General features: G+C 60.6%; 1 protein-coding gene across 1 annotated transcript in view; it reads left to right on the top strand.

Moving 5' to 3' along the window:
* The window catches only part of PKD1L3 (polycystin 1 like 3, transient receptor potential channel interacting), a 57,691-nt gene continuing 37,082 nt past the window's right edge, over positions 1-20,609 (top strand). Inside the window, exons 1-14 of the mRNA XM_030582001.1 lie at positions 1-178; positions 883-1,017; positions 2,553-3,392; positions 4,458-4,874; positions 5,104-5,198; positions 7,285-7,416; positions 7,788-7,964; positions 8,866-8,993; positions 9,080-9,206; positions 14,817-14,942; positions 16,009-16,240; positions 17,291-17,484; positions 19,700-19,930; positions 20,417-20,518. Of these exons, the coding sequence (XP_030437861.1) occupies positions 1-178; positions 883-1,017; positions 2,553-3,392; positions 4,458-4,874; positions 5,104-5,198; positions 7,285-7,416; positions 7,788-7,964; positions 8,866-8,993; positions 9,080-9,206; positions 14,817-14,942; positions 16,009-16,240; positions 17,291-17,484; positions 19,700-19,930; positions 20,417-20,518 (3,114 nt within the window). The remainder of the gene's footprint in view (positions 179-882; positions 1,018-2,552; positions 3,393-4,457; positions 4,875-5,103; positions 5,199-7,284; positions 7,417-7,787; positions 7,965-8,865; positions 8,994-9,079; positions 9,207-14,816; positions 14,943-16,008; positions 16,241-17,290; positions 17,485-19,699; positions 19,931-20,416; positions 20,519-20,609) is intronic.

Here is a 20,609-nt window from a genome sequence, read left to right on the forward strand (position 1 = left end):
ATGGGAGACATCTGCTACAAGTTCATCCGGCTCCAGAACAGCTTCTGGGGAGCCCAGGCCTGGTGCCAGGCCAATGGCGGGCGCCTGGTGCACTCCTGGAACCCAGAGACGCAGGCCCTCCTGAACCACTGCCTGGTGGAAGGAGAGAAGTGGTGGGTCGGCCTGCGAGAGCATCCAGGTGAGGGCGAGGGGTCCTGGGACTTGCTGCCCCTCTCTGTGCTGGGAGGAGGGCTTTGTGGGGGCTCATCCTGGGCCCCCCTTAACCCTCTCCCTTGCTGTTCCAGAAGGCTGGCCAGCCCCAGCAGTGCTCAGTCACAATGCCCTCTGTCCGGCCGAGCGGTCCAGCAGGGGTCACGGCAGCCCCAGGCTTTCATGGGGACGTTCACACCACCTGCAGCTGGGCAGCAGACTCGGGCCGACGCACCAGCGCTAGACACAGCTGTGCAGACATTTGGCTGCGGCCTAGAGCCTGGGTTTCAGAGCTCGAGCTCCTGCCTGAGACAAAGCACTGTCCACCTGGCTAGCTTCTGCGTGTAGCACGAGCCTGAGTCTGCTGAGCTGGGCTCTAACACTCAGGGCTGTGGGCTGCTGCTGGCTGTGTAGACAGCCAGGGATTCCCGGGAGCACCCTGCCTGCCGTGACATGGGGCAGCTTGAGGCCGTGCTGGTAGGTGGGGCCAGCACTGCTCACTGGGGAAACACCAGGCCCTGCCCTGCCTGCCAGCCCGCTCACTGGGCGCTTGCCTCGCGCAGGCTGAGCTCTGCAGCCATGCATGGTGCCCACAGCTGGGCGATGCAGAGCGCACCTGGATCCCTGCACCAGAGATAATTCCCCGCAGGGCCGCCCGCCCCAGGATCACTGCTCCCCGTGTCTCTCCCACAGGCTTCTCTGCCCACGGGGCGGACGCAGCTGTGACCCCCTTCCCTGCCGGGTGCAGTTACATCACCAGGGACTCAGGCACCATCAGCTCCAGGAGGGACACATGTGTGCAGGAGCTATATTTCATCTGCCAGTTCAGTGAGTGCTGGCTGGGAGCTGGGGCTGAGCCACACGCCCCAGGCGTTACATGAGCGGGGCTGAGCCGGACAGCCCGGGCGTTACGTGAGTGGGGATGAGCCGGACGCCCCAGGCGTTACGTGAGTGGGGCTGAGCCGGATAGCTCAGGCGTTATTGTGAGTGGGGCTGAGCCGGACGCCCCGGGCGTTATGTGAGCGGGGCTGAGCTGGACAGCCCGGGCGTTACGTGAGTGGGGATGAGCCGGACGCCCCAGGCGTTACGTGAGCGGGGCTGAGCCGGATAGCTCAGGCGTTATTGTGAGTGGGGCTGAGCCGGACGCCCCGGGCGTTATGTGAGCGGGGCTGAGCTGGACAGCCCGGGCGTTACGTAAGTGGGGATGAGCCAGACAGCCCGGGCATTACGTGAGTGGGGATGAGCCGGACGCCCCAGGCGTTACGTGAGTGGGGCTGAGCCGGATAGCTCAGGCATTATTGTGAGTGGGGATGAGCCGGACAGCCCGGGCATTACGTGAGCAGGGCTGAGCCAGACAGCCTGGGCGTTACGTGAGCGGGGCTGAGCCGGACAGCCCGGGCGTTACGTGAGTGGGGATGAGCCGGATGCCCCAGGCGTTACGTGAGCGGGGCTATGCCAGATAGCCCGGGCATTACGTGAGCGGGGCTGAGCCAGACAGCCCGGGCGTTACATGAGCAGGGCTGAGCCGGACGCCCCGGGCGTTACATGAGCGGGGCTGAGCCGGACACCCCGGGCATTACGTGAGGGGCTGATGCACACGCCCCAGGCCACTGTTACGCAAGTGGGCCTGAGAGGGGTGGGGAGGGTGTGATGGCCTGGGACAGGCCCCCTCCCTGTGGCGTCATGGGAGTGAGGGGCAGTAGCCTGCCAGGGTCCTGTGCTGCCCCGTGCAGTGCCTGGCTGGCTCGCCTGTGCTGCAAGGAGGGTGGGGAAAGTGCACATGGGTGGGGCCCTTGGCTTCCCCCTGTGGGCCTGGTCAGGTCTGACCAGTACAGGGCAGCTAGGAAATAAGCCAGAGCCTGGTTGGGGAGGGAGTCCCACCGAAATATCCCAATCGATAGAGACTCACCCACCATGGCCGGGACATGTCTGCGGCATTGCCACACACCTGGTGCTCCTGCTTCCATCTCCTCTCCCCACTCCCACCCCAGCTCCACAGCAGCCCAGTAACCAGCTCCCATCAGCTCCTGGCAGCAAAGAGACGGGCTGGGCAGAGAAGCCAGGCCCCCTGCCCCCAGGAGATTCCCGTTCCCCGAGGAGGCGCCATGGAGCAGGCTGGGAATGGCCGGTTTGCCCTGTGGTCCCCTCAAGGCCTTGCCATGGTGCCTGGAGGCCTTGCCCGGAGGACGGTGGGTTTAGTGTTTATTCAGTGTTGGCTGTCGAAAGGCTCCCAGGGCCAAATACTAAACAACTCAGCAATTAGCTACAGAAACGGGGCCAGAGGCCCAGAGCCCCAGACTTACAGCTGGGCTAGGGTGGTGCAGGCCACGTTCAACCTCATCTCTACGCTGAGCTCTCCACAGATACCTCCCCTGAGAGGAACTCGCGCGCCGCTCACCAGACTGGGGAGATCGAGAGAGAAACCTCACAAGGGGACACCAGGCCGGCCGCAGGGACCGGCACAGACACCAGGCCAGCTGTGGGGACCGGCACAGACAGCAGACCCACCGTGGGGACCGGCACAGACACCACACCTGCCGCGCAGACCGGCACAGACACCAGACCGGCTGCGGGGACCGGCACAGACACCAGACCCACCGCGGGGATCGGCACAGACACCACACCTGCTGCGGGGATCGGCACAGACACCAGACAGGCTGTGGGGACCAGCACAGACACCATACCGGCCGTGGGAACTGGCACAGACACCAGGCTGGCTGCGGGGACTGGCACAGACACCAGACCAGCCACGGGAACTGGCAGAGACACCAGACCCACCGCGGGCACCGGCACAGACACCATACCCACCGCGCGGACGGGCACAGACACCAGACGAGCCATGGGGACCGGCACAGACACCAGACAGGCCGCAGAGATCAGCACAGACACCACACCCGCCGCTGGGACTGGCACAGGCACCAGACCTACTGCAGGGACCAGCACAGACACCAGACCTGCCGTGGGGACCGGCACAGACAGCAGACCAGCTGCAGGGACCAGCACAGACACCAGGCCGGCCGTGGAGAACGGCACAGACACCAGACGAGCCATGGGGACCGGCACAGACACCAGACAGGCCGCAGAGATCGGCACAGACACCACACCCGCCGCTGGGACTGGCACAGGCACCAGACTGGCCGTGGGGACCGGCACAGACAGCAGACCAGCTGCGGGGACCGGCACAGACACCAGGCCAGCTGCTGGTAAGGACATTTTTGCCCAAGCCACTGGGACAGTCTGTCTCGAAGGCCATCGCCCCACGGCCATGTCTGCTGGGACTCAGCGAGGAATGGCCTCAGCAAGAAGACTCTAGGGTGTGGGCTCGGCTGCTTGTGCCCATGGGTGGCACTGGCCATGGTGCATGAGGGCTGGTCTTTGGGCTGGGTGCTGGAGACTGCCAGGCACAGGAGCCCCGTCAGCTCTCAGGGGGTCTGTACTGGACTGGGTCTCTGACTGGTGCCAGCCGGCTCTGTGCTCGTGACACAGCCAGGGGACCCTTGCCCATCCTGTGGCAGGCATGGCAGCTGCAGGGGAGCAAACACTGCAAATTTCCACCCAGTCCTCCCTGTCTGAAGCACCCCAGGGGCTTTGCTACTAAGTGCACACCCGGCGAGCTGTGCTGGGCGTGTCAAGCCAGGCCCATGGCGCCCAGACAGGGTGAGCCAACATGTCTCCAGTGCAGGCCTCTGTGAGGGTCTAGCAGTGAGCTGAGAGCCTCCCCCACCATCCTATGCAGAGCTCTGGCTGCCCCAAGCTAAGCCCCGGGCCCAGTGCTCTAGCCCCGGGGCCAGGATGTCCAGAACAACACGTGCAGGCATGTGAAGGCCCAGCAGTGAGCAGTCAGATCCCGCGGCCACCTCCTCCTGCCACACACACAGATGGGTGCACACTCAAGAGCTGGGGGCACAGCTCCAGGTTGGGTGTTCGACCCGCCCTGGTTTTGGGAGCTTAGCTGGAGGGAAACTGGCTTGATTCTGTTTGAGCTTCCTTCTTTCCTCAGCAGGGCACCTCGTGCAGCGCAGAGATGCAGCCACGGCCTGGCCGGTGAGTAGTCAGCTCCCGGTGCCTGACATTGGGATTGCTGGGCTATGTGAACGGGCAGGTGTGTGGGGGGTACAGGATCGCACGCCCCTCCCCCCTGTGCTGGTGATGGCTGTGCTGGGGGGGGGGTGAGGGGTGAGGGAAGCTAACAGCCCCAAGGAGGCAGTGCCTGCTTTTCAACAAGAGACACGTTGTAGCCCAGTAACCTCTTCTCTGCCTCCGAACAGATGCATTCCTGCAGGAAAAATATGTGCAACGGAACCCAGACGACCGCAGGTACAACAGCACCTGCCATGCAGACAGCCACACAGCCAGCCAAGGCAGAGCCTGCTGTGCAGCCAGCCACACTGGGATCTGCAGTGCTGGGGCCTGCCGCTCAGCCAGTCACATGGAGAACGGCCACGCAGCCTGCCATGCTGGGGCCTGCCACGCAGGGACCTGCCACGCAGCCAGCCACACTGGGATCCGCAGTGCTGGGGCCTGCCACTCAGCCAGTCACATGGAGAACGGCCACGCAGCCTGCCATGCTGGGGCCTGCCATGCAGGGGCCTGCCACGCAGCCAGCCACACTGGGATCCGCAGTGCTGGGGCCTGCCACGCAGCCAGCCACATTGGGTTCTACTATGCTGGGACCTGTTATGCAGGCAGCCACTCGAGGGCCTGGCATGCAGGCAGCCACACAGCAAATCACACCGGGACCTGCCACGCAGCCTGCCACACAGGGCCCTGCCATGCAGGAGCCTGCCACACAGCCAATCACACCGAGGCCTGCCACGCAACCAGCCACGTTGGGACTTGCCATACAGCCAGCCATGCCGGGGCCTGCCACGCAGCCAGCCACTCTGCGGCCCCCTCTGCAGCCACTCTCCACAGGAACAGTCACCACCCTGCAGGACCCTAACCTGGACCCATTTACAGTGAACTCTTGGACATTGCTCCAGGAAGCCTCCTCGGACAGGGCCCTTCAGGTGAGAGGGCAAGCCAGGCTCCTGGGGCACTCGCTCTGTTTCTGTGGGCCCTCAAGGGGTGCTGGGGGCTTGGGTCATTTAACATCCCCCCTCTCCTGGCTGTAGGGCGCTAGCAGGCTGCCAGTCTCTATCCTTTGCACAGTCCAGCTGACGCTGGAAATGTGGGGTTCTCCTGACAAGGCACTTACTGGACCGGCTCTCTCAGCTGCAAAGGTCTCTGCGGGCTGCTGGGAGCATGTTGTCACTCGCTGCTCTGGAAATGAAAGTGGAGTGGCCTGAGATGCGGGAGGTGCATTTGCGCTCCCAGGAACTGAAGTGTGGGGTGTTGGCTTTGATGCGTTGGCCTGGTCCCTTCAAGAGCAGAGCAGCCCCATGGAGCCCGAGGCTCAGGGGACCGGTCAGTTTCTCCTCAAACTAGGGTTGCCAACTTTCTAATTGCACAAAACCAAACACCCCTGCCCTGTCCCTTCTCTGAGGCCCCGTCCCTTCTCTGAGGCCTCGCCCCCACTCGCTCCAGCCCCTCTGTTGCTTGCTCTCCCCAGCCCCAACCTCACTCACTTTCACTGGGCTGGGGCAAAGGGTTGGGGTGTGGGAGGGGGTGTGGGCTGTAGCTAGGGGTGCAGCCTCTGGGGTGGGGCCATGGATGAGGAGTTTGGAATGCAGGAGGGGGCTCAGGGGGGCAGGGGGTTCGAGGTGCAGGAAGGGGTGCAGGGTGCAGGCTCCAGCCAGGCAGCACTTAACTCAGGCAGCTCCTGGGCAGCAATGCACTGGGGCTAAGGCAGGCTCCCTGCCTGCCCTGGCTCAGTGCTGCTCTTGGAAGCGTCCAGCATGTCCTGCCGCTAGGCGGAGGCACAGCCAGGTGCAGGGGCGGCTCTAGATATTTTGCCGCTCCAAGCACGGCAGGCAGGCTGCCTTTGGTGGCTTGCCTGCGGGAGGTCCCCGGTCCTGTGGATTCGGCGGCAGCCTGCGGGAGGTCCGACGAAGCCGCAGGACCAGCGGACCCTCCACAGGCATGCCGCCAAAGGCAACCTGCCCGCTGCCCTCGCAGCAACTGGCAGAGCCCTCCCCCCCGTGGCTTGCCGCCCTCGCAGCGACCAGCAGAGCGCCCCCCGTGGCTTGCCAACCCAGGCACACGCTTGGTGTGCTGGTGCCTGGAGCCACCCCTGGCCAGGTGGCTCTGCACGGTGCGTGCTGCCCATGCCTGCAGGTGCCACCCCTGCAGCTCCCATTGGCTGTGGTGCCTTCAGTGATCAGGGCGGGGCCAGCACGTGAAGCCTCCCTGGCCCCTGCACCTAGGGGCCGTAGGGACATGTTGCCACTTCTGGGAGCTGTGCAGATCCCGAGCAGGCAGGGAGCCTGCCTTAGCTCCGCTGTGCTGCTGACCGGACTTTTGACAGCTCGGTCAGCAGTGGTGACCAGAGCCGCCAGGGTCCCTTTTCCACCGGGTGTTCCAGTTGAAAACTGGACACTCGGTAACCCTACCTCAAACACAAGCCTGGACACACCCAGGCACACTGAACGGGAGCTGCCCCTCATTCCAGTTCTTGGATTCCATGCACCGCTCATGCTGACCAGGCCAGCTGTGCCTCGCCATGGAGCTCTGGCACCTGTGCACTGGCTCTGCCTAGCAGCATCACTAGCCAAAATCAGCCGAGCCCCTTGCTAGGTAGATGGGCTGGGCCTGGTTGCATCTGCCACCCGCCCTGCTGGGGCTCTGCAGAGTCCAGCCAGCCCTAGACAGATCACACCCTCTCCTGGCCCAGAGACTGCCTGGGGCTGCCTGCCCCATGCCTTGTGACACCTGTTCCCAGGCCCCAGAGCTCCATGGGCACCATGGAGCTGAGCTTTGGGCTCATGGCAGCAGCTTTTCTCAGCTCATTCTTTGCTCCCAAGACACCCAGACGTAAGAGCTGCTGATCCTGCTGTGACCTTTAAATTAAGCGCTGTGGGCAGCAGCAGACCTGGAGCTGAGCTCCCTTCCAAGCTTGCCCAGGGTCCCACCCCAAGGGCAGAGCCTGCGTCCCCCCGCAGCAGGGAGCAGGGGGCTCCTGGTGCCAGCTTTGATCACACACTCACTTCCTCACAGGCCATGGAGGACACAATGAGACAATTCAACCAGGCCATCCGAACTATCCACCATCTGCCAGCGCTGCAGAGAGCCTGCCACACCATCCAGCGCCTGACGGAGGGCACCAGCCTGCTCTCAGAGGCAGCCCAGGTAGCCAGAGGGCGGGCCGGGCAGCTGGACAGCTAGAGGGGAAGAGCAGAGACAGGTGGCAAGGGTGGCCAGGAAGGATGTGCACTCTCGAGCGGGAAGGGGTAGGCTGCCATGCAGTGCCTGCGGCCCCTGGGGATTGTCTGAGCGCCAGAACTGCTCTAGCAGCAGCGTTGTCTCCTAGCTGAGTAGGGCGACGGCCCCACACTGGCCGGGCTGAGCACTGTCCCCACCACTCTGCTGCTCAGGTCGGGCGCTCAAAGCTGCCCGTGGGGAGAGGCGTCAGGAATGCCCAGGCCAGGCAGGTCACACCGTGAGCTCCTCTCTCCCTCGCCTGGCAGCCCACTGACTTCTCCAGGGCTTGATATCCCCAGAGAGAGGCCAGTGAGTCGCTCCTGTTCCTGAGCACTCAGCTCCTGCAGGCACCGCTCCCCAGCAACAGCAGTGGCTCCGCCCGCACACCCGCAGCCACCTCGCTCTTCCAGTCCTTCAGCCACCTCCTGACGGCCATGGACAGCAGCGCACCCACGTCGCACTGGGCCCGGAACCAGGTGGGACTCGGGTCAGCCTGGGCCTGGAGGCAGGGTCTCTGGGAAGGCGCGGAGGGCACACCTGGCCTGGGCAGAAAGACACCTCAAGGGTCTGGGGAAGGGGAAGAGGGTCAGAGCAGGGGCCGGATGTGCCACTGCTTCCGGTTCTGGCTCCTGCATTGGGTGTAGGGTTGCCAACTTCCTATTTTTTTCAAAACTGAACACTACAGGCCCCCTGTCGCTTACTCTCCCCTCCCCGGGGACTCACTTGCCACCTGCAGAGCCGGGGTGGGAGGAGCTGATGCGGAGCCTGCCTGCCTGCCCAACTGGGGTGCAGCGGGGCAGGCATGTGTGTCTCTGGAGCGAGGGGCTGGAGAGAACTAGAGTCCCGGACACTGAGAAGTTGGGATGGGCTGTCATGGGCAGCACGCCCAGCTGCCAGCCCCGTACGCTGTCCGGATCCCTCCTCCTTTAGCAGCAGCTGCTCCTCCTGCCCTCCTGGTGGCAGAGGCCAATTGTGGTCACTATGGTAACTGGACATTTGCTGTCCAGTCAGCAATACTGACCGGACACTGCACTGGTCCCCTTTCAACTGGACTTTCTGGGCAAAAACTGGACACCTGGCAACCCTAATTGAGGCAGCCCTCACCCCCATTGCATGAGCCGGAGCCTACGGTGCTCGGTCCCTCTCCAGCTCCATTCTCGGGCTCTGCATTTCTCAGGCTTGTCCCCGCGGCAGGATTGCCTCTGCCCTGGCCTCCCTGCAGTCAGCCCTAAGCCCCAGGGCATGCTGCCAGGCTGCCCTCACTGTGCTGGAAACCATGCTCTGTGGGGAACAGCCATGGGGGCACTTCTGCCCTCGGGGAGCAGCAGAAGCCCCTTGTCCCATTGGGCCTGTGGTGACATGCCCTGTCTGCTGCAGCTGACGGAGGCTCTGGAGAACACCATGGCTGCGCTCACAGGGATACAGACGGTGCTCTGGGAGGGCAGCTGTGCTGTGGAGTCGTCTGTAACAGTGACCTCTCCTGTGGCCAGCACAATGCTGAGCAGGTAACTCAGGTAACGGGCCGAACGTCTCTGCGCCTAGGGGGCAAGGGCAGCTGCAATGTATTAACCCTGTCCCTCCCTTTCCCTAGCCGCAACGCCTCCACTTTGCCCCAGAGCTCGTACCATCTGGCTCAGCCAATGCCTCTGACGCTGGCCTTCCCATCAGCCTCTGCCTGGGGAGTGCTGCTGAGCAAACACCCCCGCGTGCAGGTCCGGGTAAGTGAGCAGGCAGTGTTGACTGCTCCAGCTCCCCTCGTCGGGCCCAGCTGGGTGCTAGGCAGGCCCTGCTGGGCACAGAGAGGGCAGCTAGCTGCAGAAAGCACTGTCTGGGCTCCTCTGAACCCTTACAGCCCAAAGCAACACAACCTGGTCTGCAGGGCAGTCCCAAAGAGACTGCAGTGCTGCCCTGCCCTCCCCAGCAAGGATCTGCCCAGGGTTAGAGCCTCTGTCTGCTCATTGTGCTGAGTTCCCTGTGATGCTGCCACATGCCAACCTCAGGGCAGCTTGCTAGGAACCAGGGCACAAACTGGCTGTGAGGTCTGTGCTTAGCTTTCACCAGCCAAGTATCAAGGATGATTTCCTCAGGCACCAGCACAGCCTTACCATGGGGTCACAGACAGTCCCCTGAGCACTCCTTTGTGATGGCTGGTCCCTTCCATCAAGAATCACAGCAAGATTCAAGCTCTTGCCAGTCCCAAAGGACCAGTCACTCTCCCCAGGTCAATTGCACCTCAGATCTCACAGCAAAGACAGAGCCTGTAGCCAATCCTGTCATAAGCTATATGAAGCTTTATTAAACAGGCAAAGGAAACGAGAGGGTTATTTACAAGGTTAAAGCAGGGTCAGCAGAGATGCACACAAGTTACAATCTTCAGTTTCAAAAGGCAATTGAAGATTCTAAAATCAGCAAGATCCATATGTCCTTAGGGCTAAGCTGCCCTAAGCCTTGGGGAATCTCTTGCATATGCTTAGAAACCTTCCTCCCAGACAGGGGCGGCTCTAGGCATTTTGCCGCCCCAAGCACAGCAGGCAGGCTGGACCAGTGGACCCTCCGCAGGCAAGCCACCGAAGGCAGCCTGCCTGCCGCCCTCGCTGCGCCTGCAGAGCGTGCCCCGTGGCTTGCCGCCCCAAGCACGCACTTGGCATGCTGGGGCCTGGAGCCACTCCTGCTCCCAGAGTCCAGGCAGCAGAGAGATCATCAGATCTTGTTACAGGTTTCAGTCTCTTCTTCCCACATGCTTTTGGCTGCAAAGCTCAGCTGACATGAGGAGTCCCTTCCATGACTCATCTTCACAGGGAGGAGCTAGAATAGCAACAAAAGTCTTTTGTCCTCTTGTTGACTGTACCAATCCCTCAACGGTCCATCTGGTATCCATGGACTATTCTTTCTGGGCAAGGCGTAACACTTTCTGAGCCGTTCACCCAAAGGGCTTGGCTACACTGGAGAGTTGCAGCGCTGGTGATGGGTTTACAGTGCTGCAACTTACTCACCGTCCACGCTTGCAAGGCACATACAGCGCTGCATCTCCATGGCTGCAGCGCTGGCTGTACTCCTGCTCTGCCTGGGGTATAAGGATTGCAGCGCTGGTGATGCAGCGCTGCTCCACATGTGTGGCCACCAAAAGCGCTGTAATTGGCCTCCAAGGTATTCGGAGGTATCCCAGAATGCCTGTTCAGCCACTCCCAACAGCGCTGCAAATGCTGCAAATGTGGCCACCCTGCAGCGCTGGTAGCTGTCAGTGTGGCCACACTGCAGCGCTGGCCCTACACAGCTGTACGAAGACAGCTGTAACTCCCAGCGCTGTACAGCTGCAAGTGTAGCCAAACCCTAAGTAATGTCTCTGTTTACACAGTCACAGAGGCTCACAATACAACTACTCAAATAGTCCCTTACCATGTGGGATACAGCTGGTATAAGTGAGATTTAGCCCTGCTTTACACTACAGACTTAGCTACGGCACTCAGGGGTGTGGAAAATCCACACCCTTGAGCGACATCATTACCCCGACCTAACCCCAGGTGCAGTGTGATGGTGCTGCCCGTGGGAGCCAGCTGAGGTCACTCAATCAGGGTGAACTGCAAACAAAACGGGCAAACAAACCCCAGAAGCTGGTGGTTATTCCAATACTTAGATTTACCAGCCAGCACAGAACAGCTTCTATAGTACCTCACTGGTTACTCAGAAGTACAAACACCGCAGTTCCCTTAAAGTGCCCAGCCTCAGGCCTCCGTCCAGACACACACGTCAGATATAATGATGGTTACTGAAAATCTTATCTCATCATATAAAAGAAAAGGTTCTTCCAATCCCAAAGGATCAGCCACATGCCCCGGTCCAATTATAACTTACATCTTACCCAAAATACACACTATAGCCAATTCTTCTTAACTATGCTAAAATTTATTAAAAAAGAAGAGAGAGCGAGAGAGTTGGTTAAAAGATCAATATACACACAGACTTGAATTCAATTTTTGAGGTTCAGATACACAGCAGAGATGAGTTTGTAGTTACCAAAAGTCCTTTTGGAAATAGTCCAGAGGTTATAGTCCAAGGTCCATATTCAGGGTGACTCTAGTCAGTGACTGGGGATCTCAATCCTTCTGGCTTAACGTTTCCTCCTCTTAAAACCCAAAGCAGATCTGAGATGAAGCAGGATCATGTCCCAGGATTCTTACACATTTCCAGCAGCCTTTTGGCCTGAGAAAACAATAGGCTTAACTCTCCTCCCAAACATCCTGGCAATTAGCACAGGATGATTTATCCATTAAACAGTTCAGATACAGGTTACCACAACCTACAAAAAGACATAGAGACAGTAATAGTATTGCACTCAAGTATCTTCCTAAATGTTAATATTCCTTTTTTGATCTTTGAATCAAAGCTATAGCAATAGACAAGACACGTTTGCTGACATCCCAAGACCTGAGCAAACACCTCCCCTTCTACCTCTAACAATGCAGACTTGCATTTCAAAGCTCTGTTCATTTACAGATCTTCCTAATCAGTTTCTAAAGTTCTGCCATGGTAGGGTCAGTCTGTGAGTAAATGTACTCTTTCTGGCCCTATCACCTTCCAGTTAGATATTATATCACACTCATAACATCACACGCAGCCAGCAGGATGTGGGTGGGAGGGCTTCTCCCAGCCACCCTCCCAGCGCCTCTTGGGGAGGTGGAGAAGCTGGCCCGTCAGCGTAGGTCACGTCTTCGCTGAGTGCTAGTGCAGTGCTGTACGTGGAGAGGAGCCCTGATGCAGGCGTCTGCTCACAAGCATTCAGTAAAGGCTAAACTCGGGCTGTCAAGCGATTAAAAAAATTAATTGCGATTAATCAGACTGTTAAACAGTAAGAGAATACCATTTATTTAAATCTTTATGCATGTTTTCTACATTTTCAAATATATTGATTTCAATTGTATCACAGAATACAAAGTGTACAGTGCTCACTTTATATTTATTTTTGATTACAGATATTTCCATTGTAAAAAAACAAAAGAAATAGTATTTTTCAGTTCACCTAATGCAAGTACTGTAGTGCAATCTCTTTATCATGAATGTTGAATTTACAAACCAAAAAAAACTGCTTTTGAAAATAAAACAATGTAAATCTTTAGAGTCTACAAGTTCACTGAGTCCTATTTCTGTTCAGCCGATCGCTCAGATGAACAAGTTTGGTTATGTTTGCAGGAGATAATGCTGCCCACTTCTTGTTCACAATATTACCTGAAAGTGAGAACAGGCATTTTCATGCCACTTTTGCAGCCGGCGTCACAAGATATTTACATGCCAGATGCGCTAAAAATTCATATGTCCCTTCAACTACCATTCCAAGAGTCATGTGTCCATGCAGATGACAGGTTTTGCTCGATAACAATCCAGAGTAGTGCGGATCTACGCATGTTCATTTTCATCATCTGAGTCAGATGCCACCGCAGAAGGTTGATTTTTTTATTTTTTTATTTTTTTTGTGGTTCAGGTTCTGTAGTTTCTGCACTGAAGTATTGCTCTTTTAAGACTCCTGAACGCATGCTCCACATCTTGTCCCTCTCCGATTTTGGAAGGCACTTCAGATTCTGAAACCTTGGGTCGAGTGCTGTAGCTACCTTTAGAAATTTCACATTGGTACCTTCTTTGTGTTTTGTCAAATCTGCAGTGAAAGTGTTCTTAAAATGAACAATGTGCTGAGTCATCAACTGAGAATGCTATAACATTACATATATGGCAGAATGCAGGTAAAATAGAGCTGGAGACATACAGTTTTCCCCCAAGAAGTTCAGTCACAAATTTAATTAATGCATTATTTTTCTAACGAGCATCATCAGCATGGAAGCATGTCCTCTGGAATGGTGGCCAAAGCATGAAGGGGCAGATGAATGTTTAGCATATCTGGCACACAAATACCTTACAATGCCAGCTACAAAAGTGTCATATGAATGCCTGTTCTCACTTTCAGGTGACATTGTAAATAAGAAGTGGGCAGCATTATCTCCTGTAAACAGGGGTGGCTCCAGGCCCCAGCATGCCAAGCGTGTGCTTGGGGCGGCAAGCCACTGGGGGCGCTCTGCCGGCACCGCGAGGGCAGCAGGTAGGCTGCCTTCGTCGGCTTGCCTGCGGAGGGTCTGTTGGTCCCGCGGCTTCAGAGGACCTCCCACAGGCATGCCTGCGGAGGGTGCACTGGTCCCGCGGCTTCTGAAGACCTCCCGCAGGCACGCCTGCGGGAGGTCCACCGAAGCCGCGGGACCAGCGGACTCTCTGCAGGCAAGCTGCCGAAGGCAGCCTGCCTGCCGTGCTTGGGGCGACAAAATGCCTAGAGCCACCCCTGCCTGTAAATGTAAACAAACTTGTTTGTCTTAGTGATTGGCTGAACAAGAAGTAGGACTGAGTGGACTTGTAGGTGCTGAAGTTTCAAAGTGTTTTGTTTTTGAGTGCAGTTATGTAACAAAAAAGATCTACATTTGTAAGTTGCACCTTCATGATAAAGAGATTGCACTACAGTACTTGTATGAGGTGAACTGAATAATACTATTTCTTTTGTTTATCATTTTTACAATACAAATATTTGTAATAAAAATAATAATATAAAGTGAGCACTGTACACTTTGTATTCTGTGCTGCAACTGAAATCAATATATTTGAAAAAGTAGAAGAACATCAAAAAATATTTAATAAATTTCAATTGGTATTCTATTATTTAAGAGTGTGAATAAAACTGTGATTAATGTTTTTAATCGTGATTAATTTTTTTGAGTTAATCGTGTGCATTAACTGTGTTTAATCGACAAACCGAGTCTAAACACTAAACCCATTCTGATCCCTGTACTGCCCGGGGAGCCAGGCTAATCCCAGCTGGGAACTTGCCAGAGTTCAACTGAGACCCTGGGAGCCTGGCGAGAGCTGGCACCTGGCCTGCCAATGTCTCCCTAAACCCCCCCCACACACACACACACACACATACTTCAGCTGCTGGGTCCCAGAGTCCTCTGCAGGCATCCTGCATAGCCTGGTGCCCTGCCCAGTGTGTCTGTGTGAACAGAACATAGGAGTGGCCACGCTGGGTCAGACCAATGGGCCATCTAGCCCAGTATCCTGTCTTCCAACAGTGGCCACTGTCAGGTGCCCCAGAGGGAATGTGTGGCTACAGATCTGCCTGGAGCGCACTCCTTGGGCAGGTCCCCAGCCTCCTGACCTGCTGATCTGGGCTGGAGTCCCGGTGTGGCCCCTGGTGTGGCCCACTGCTCACATTTGCCTTCAAACCCAGAGGAAGGGCTGTCCCGGGGCTGTAAGTCCTGCGGCAATGGGGCCAGCAGCTCAGGCTCTTGGTGCTCTAGGTAACAGTCCTGGCAGTCAACCCCTTCAAGCACCTGGACAGGAAGGAGATCAGGAGCGTTGGGAACATCTTCCTCACCGCCAACAAGGAATCTATCCAGGTGCAGGACTTACCCGAGGACATAGAGGTGCATTTCAGCTGGGCAGCTAGTCATCTGTGCAGGGCTGGGAGCTAAGGCTGGGGAGCAGGGCTGGGAACCAGGGCCATGGAGTGGGGTCGAAAGCTGGGGCCGGGGCCAAGAGCCAGGGTTGGAGAGTGGGGCTGGGAGCCGGGGAGCGGGACAGAGCCGGGGAGTGGGGCTGAAAGTGGGGACCATGGATTGGGGCTGGGGAGTGGGGCTGGGAACCGGGTAGCGGGGCCAAGATCTGACGAGAAGAGCCACCTGGGAAATGCTATTGTGCAGGCAGGTTTTCCAACAGCCCTGTCTCCATGAGCACACGCCAGGCATGTAGGGTTGGTAATATTTAAAAACCAGTCAACACTCCAGCAGGAGTGCTGGAATCTCCCCTGCCTCTTCCCCCTGAGACCTCACCACTGCCTCACCTCTTCCCCCCAAGTTCCCATCCCCCCCTTTGCCCCTCCCCCTGTTGCTCACTGCTTCCCGTCCCCCCTTGCCTGGGGAGCCAGGACTGGGAGCTGCAGCCACCCAAAGCAGGGATGAGATGGCCCCGGCTGAGTAGGGGCTGGCGCGGGTGATGACCCAGCACCGCCTCGTCTCCCCACCCACAGTGACTGGACTTCGGGTGTTCAGTCAGTAGATCTGACCAGACACTGTCAGGTCCCCTTTTCAACTGGACTTTCCAGTTGAAAACCAGACACCTGGCCACCCTATGGTCGCGTGAGTTCTGAGCGCTGGCACTTGTGTAGGAATGTGCAAGATAGACGTTGCCAAACCCACTGGCACCGCCTTGCATTGCCAAATGGCCCCAGGGTACGGCCGCCCCACGGGCTGAACTCACCCCAAGCCAGCCTGTGCCTTTAGTCTCCAGCTCATTTGGCCATTGCCCTGCCCTGCCCATGGGCTGCAGTTGCCCAGGCCCAGCACCACCTGGCAGTGTGTGGAGTACACCGGCTGCAAGCCGGGGCCCAGCTCAGAGACATGCAGAGCCTGCATCCCCCCGGCCCGGGGCCCTGAGAGCGAGCCCGGGAAGCGCCCGCTGCCGAGAGCCCTGAGGCTTCTGCACTCTCTGCAGATCCGGCTGTGGAGAGACGAGAGCGCAGAGACATATCCCACTGGCCTCAACATCAGCACAGAGGAGTTTGTGATCAAGGTGAACATCACGTCCATGGAAGACGCCCTGATCCTCCGTGTGCTTCCTGACATTCCCCTGCCCATCGAGCTCTACCTGGGCTACCAGCACCCAGTCAACGGCTCCCATTCTCTCCTCAACACCACCCTGCCCACCGGCCATGGGCAGCATTCTGGTAAGACCCCCAATGGCCCAGCCCCTCACAGTTGTGCCCTCACTGCTCCTGCCCTCCACCTGGCCCTGCTGCGAGCCACCTGCCACTGCCCTCCACCCAGCCCTGGCACGAGCCCCTGCCACTGTCCTCCGCCTCTCTGGTGTGGGCCTCCGCTGCTCCTGCTCTCCGCCTGGCCCTGGCACAGGCCCACTGCCACTGCCCCCCCATCCACCCTGGTACGGGCTCCTGCCACTGCCACTGCCCCCCACCTCCCTGGTGCAGGCCCCTGCTGCTTCTGCCCTCCACCTGGCCCTGGCACGAGCCCCTGCCACTGCCCCCCACCTCTCTGGTGCTGGTCCCTGCTGCTCCCACTCTTCGCCCAGCCCTGGCACGGACCGACTGCCACTGCCCCTGCCCTCCACCTCCCTGGTGCAGGCCCCCGCTGCTCCTGCTCTCCGCCCGGCCCTGGCACGAGCCCCTGCCACTGCCCCCCACCTCCCTGGTGCAGGCCCCCACTGCTTCTGCCCTCCGCCTGGCCCTGGCAGGAGCTTCCTGCCACTGCCCACCACCTCTCTGGTGCGGGTCCCTGCTGCTCCCGCCCTCCGCCCAGCCCTAGCACGAGCCCCCTGCCACTGCCCCCCCCATCCACCCTGGTACGGGCCCCTGCCACTGCCACTGCCTCCCACCTCTCTGGTGCGGGTCCCCGCTGCTCCCACTCTCCGCCCGGCCCTGGCACGGACCGACTGCCACTGCCCCCCCCATCCACCCTGGTACGGGCCCCTGCCACTGCCCCTGCCCCCCACCTCCCTGGTGCAGGCCCCCGCTGCTCCTGCTCTCCGCCCGGCCCTGGCACGAGCCCCCTGCCACTGCCCCCCCATCCACCCTGGTACGGGCCCCTGCCACTGCCACTGCCACTGCCCCCCGCCTCTCTGGTGCGGGCCCCCACTGTTCCCTCTCTCCGCCCGTCCCTGGCCTCTGCTGCTCCCTCCTTTCCAGCCCGGAAATGGCATGGGCCCCTCCTCCTGCTGGGGTCTTTACCACCCAGCTGGGCGACTGATGCTTTGTCCCAAGGTGACAACTACACTTGGGTGCTGCGTCCAGCGATGCTGCAGCTTGGCCCAGGCCCCTACCATATAACGGCCATGGTAAGGCAGAGCCCAGAGCAAGAGCTGCCAAGCCACGTGACATACACGATCACCACCATCGCCACGCAGTGCCACTTCTGGGACCACCGCAGGAAGGCCTGGAGACAGGATGGCTGCCAGGTGGGGAACCGGGTGCCAGTCGCCTCAGTGCAGGGCTGGGGGGCAGGGTTGAGGGACGTAGCCAGGGCTGGGGAGCGGGGCTGGGAGCCAGGACTGGGGAATCGGGCTGGGGAGCTGGGGCTGGGAGCTGGGGCTGGGGAGCGGGGGCAGGAGCCAGGGCTGGAAGCCAGGATTGGGGAATCGGGCTGGGGAGCAGGGCTGGGAGCTGGGATTGGGGAGCGGGGCTGGGAGCTGGGGCTGGGGAGCGGGGGCAGGAGCCAGGGCTGAGGAGCGGGGGCAGGAGCTGGGGCTGGGGAGTGGGGCTGGGAGCTAGGACTAGGGAGTGGGACTGGGGAGCGAGGGCAGGAGCCGGGGCTGGGAGCCAGGACTGGGGAGTGGGGCTGGGGAGAGGGGCCGGGAGCTGGGGCTGGGAGCAGGATTGGGAGCCGGGACTGGGGCTGGGGTGTGGGGCCAGGAGGCGGAGCTGGGAGCTGGGACTGGGGAGCGGGGCCGGGAGCTGGGGCTGGGGAGTGGGGCCGGGAAGCAAGGTCAAGGGTGGGGCTGGGGAGCGGGGGGCAGGATCTGGGGCTGGGAAGAGGGGGCGAGGCTGGGGAGTGGGGGTGGGGCTGGGGAGTGGGGCCAGGAGCCAGGGCTGGGGAATGGGGCCGGGAGCCGGGGCTGGGAAGTGGGGCCAAGGTTGGGGAGCGGAGTCAGGAGCTGGGGAGCGGGGCAGGGAGCTGGGGCTGGGGAGCAGGGCCGGAGCTGGGGAGCAGGGCCAGGAGCCAGGGCTGGGAAGAGGGGGCAGGCCTGAGGAGCAGGGCTAGGAGCTGGGGCTGGGAAGCAGGGCTGGGAGCCAGGACTGGGGAGTGGGGCCGAGGCTGGGGAGCGGGGCCGGGAGCTGGGGCTGGGGAGCGGAGCCAGGGCTGAGGAGCAGGGCGAGGGCTGGGAAGCGGGGACAAGGCTGGGGAGTGGGGCCGGGAGCTGGGGCTGGGAAGAGGGGGCTGGGGAGCGGGGGCGAGGCTGGGGAGTGGGGGTGGGGCTGGGGAGTGGGGCCAGGAGCCAGGGCTGGGGAATGGGGCCGGGAGCCGGGGCTGGGAAGTGGGGCCAAGGTTGGGGAGCGGAGTCAGGAGCTGGGGAGCGGGGCAGGGAGCGGGGCAGGGAGCTGGGGCTGGGGAGCAGGGCCAGGAGCCAGGGCTGGGAAGAGGGGGCAGGCCTGAGGAGCAGGGCTAGGAGCTGGGGCTGGGAAGCAGGGCTGGGAGCCAGGACTGGGGAGTGGGGCCGAGGCTGGGGAGCGGGGCCGGGAGCTGGGGCTGGGAAGAGGGGGCGGGGGTCTGGGGAGTGGGGCCAGGAGCCAGGGCTGGGGAGCGGGGCCAGGAGCTGGGGCTGGGGAGCGGAGCCAGGGCTGAGGAGCAGGGCCAGGGCTGGGAAGCGGGGACAAGGCTGGGGAGTGGGGCCGGGAGCTGGGGCTGGGAAGAGGGGGCTGGGGAGCGGGGCTGAGAAGCGGGGCAGAGAGCTGGGGCTGGGGAGCGGGGCCGGGGCTGGGAAGCGGGGCCGAGGCTGGGGAGCGGGGCCAGAAGCCGGGGCTGGGGAGCGGGGGCGGGCCTGGAGAGCAGGGCCACCTGGGAAATGCTATTGTGCAGGCAAGTTTTCCACCAGCCCTGTCTCCGTGAGCACATGCCGGGCGCACAAGTTCTGAGCACTGGCGCTTGTGTAGGAAAGTGAGAGACGGACGGTGCCAAACCCACTGTCACCACCTTGCATCACGAGTGAAAGAGCAAAGTCTGGCAGACAGGGGGCTGCCCCATCAGCTGAGGGCCGGCAGGGCGGGGCGCTGGCACCCACAGGCATGGCACGGCGTGGCGCTGGCAGCCTTTGGAGAGGAGCTGGCACAGCTCTGGCAGCCCCAGGGTTGGTGCAGCCAAAGCCTTCCCAAGACTGCACCGCAGAGCGATGCCTAAAGAACAGGAGGCCATGCTGAGCTTCACCACCTGGGCCAGCAGCACAGGATGATCTCCTCCTCCGGCTAGGCCTGGGGCTAGGGTATGCAAGCAGTTCGCTCTCCCAGCAGGGTTCAGGGACGCCTCTCTCCCAGGTCCTGCAGGAAGTGCTGTTCTCTGCAGCGAGGCAGGGTGGAGCCGTGGCCCAGCCCTGGACTCCTTGGGGCGCCGTCTCAGCGTCGTGCACCGGGGTCGGTCTGGCTAGCTGGCCTTCACTATTCAAGGGGCCTGTTTTGCAGGTGGGACCTCAGAGCACAGTCAGCAGCATCCAGTGCCTGTGCAACCACCTCAGCGTCTTTGGCAGCTCCTTCTTCGTTGTGCCCCGGACGGTGAACATTCAGGACACAGGCAAGCTCCTAAGCAAGGTGGCCAGCAACCCGATTGGGGTGGCCTTGCTGGCCAGCCTGCTGGTGCTCCATGGTGTTGTTGGCATGTGGGCGTGGAGGAGAGACCAGGTGGATGTGAGAAAGGTAAGGTGACTGGGCCAAAGGGAGCCATGGCTACACAGGTGTGGAGAATGGTCAGCACAGCCGAGGAGTGGAACCCCAAATTGGGGAGCATCTGGAGGCCACAGGTGTGTTTCGGACCCCAGAACTCAGCCGGTGCTGGTACCCCCTGCCTTGGGTGCTTGCTCCAGCTCCACAGGCATTGTGTGCCACAACACACAGCTAGGGGCCCCGGGATGCTGAAAACACAGCTGGCTGGGCCGGGGTAAGCATGGCCCCAGCATCCCCGCCCACTTACCCACAGGCAGCCCCAGTATGGCCAGCCGGGCTCACACAGGAACAGGTCCCCCTTGCGGGTCATGCCAGGGCCTGGCAAAGGCCTTACTGCCTGAGCCAGAGGCTGCTGCCTCACGCTGCTCATGGGGATGCTGGGGCCAGGCCTGCCTCTCTCCCCTGCTCAGGGGTGGGCACTCACGGTGTTCCCAGCCATGCTCTCTCCTGTGGCTGCAGGTGAAGGTCACAGTCCTGGCAGACAACGACCCCAGGGCTCACGTCCGGTATGTGGTCCAGGTCTTCACTGGATACCGCAGGGGAGCAGCCACAACAGCAAAGGTAGGCAAGCTGCTGTGCATGACCCCCTTGGGTACGCTCACTGCCCCTCCCAGCAGGCTGCACTCTGGGGTGCTATTGCGCACGGGACCAG

Source organism: Gopherus evgoodei, chromosome 12 (assembly GCF_007399415.2).
Source record: "Gopherus evgoodei ecotype Sinaloan lineage chromosome 12, rGopEvg1_v1.p, whole genome shotgun sequence".
Classification (NCBI taxonomy): domain Eukaryota; kingdom Metazoa; phylum Chordata; order Testudines; family Testudinidae; genus Gopherus; species Gopherus evgoodei.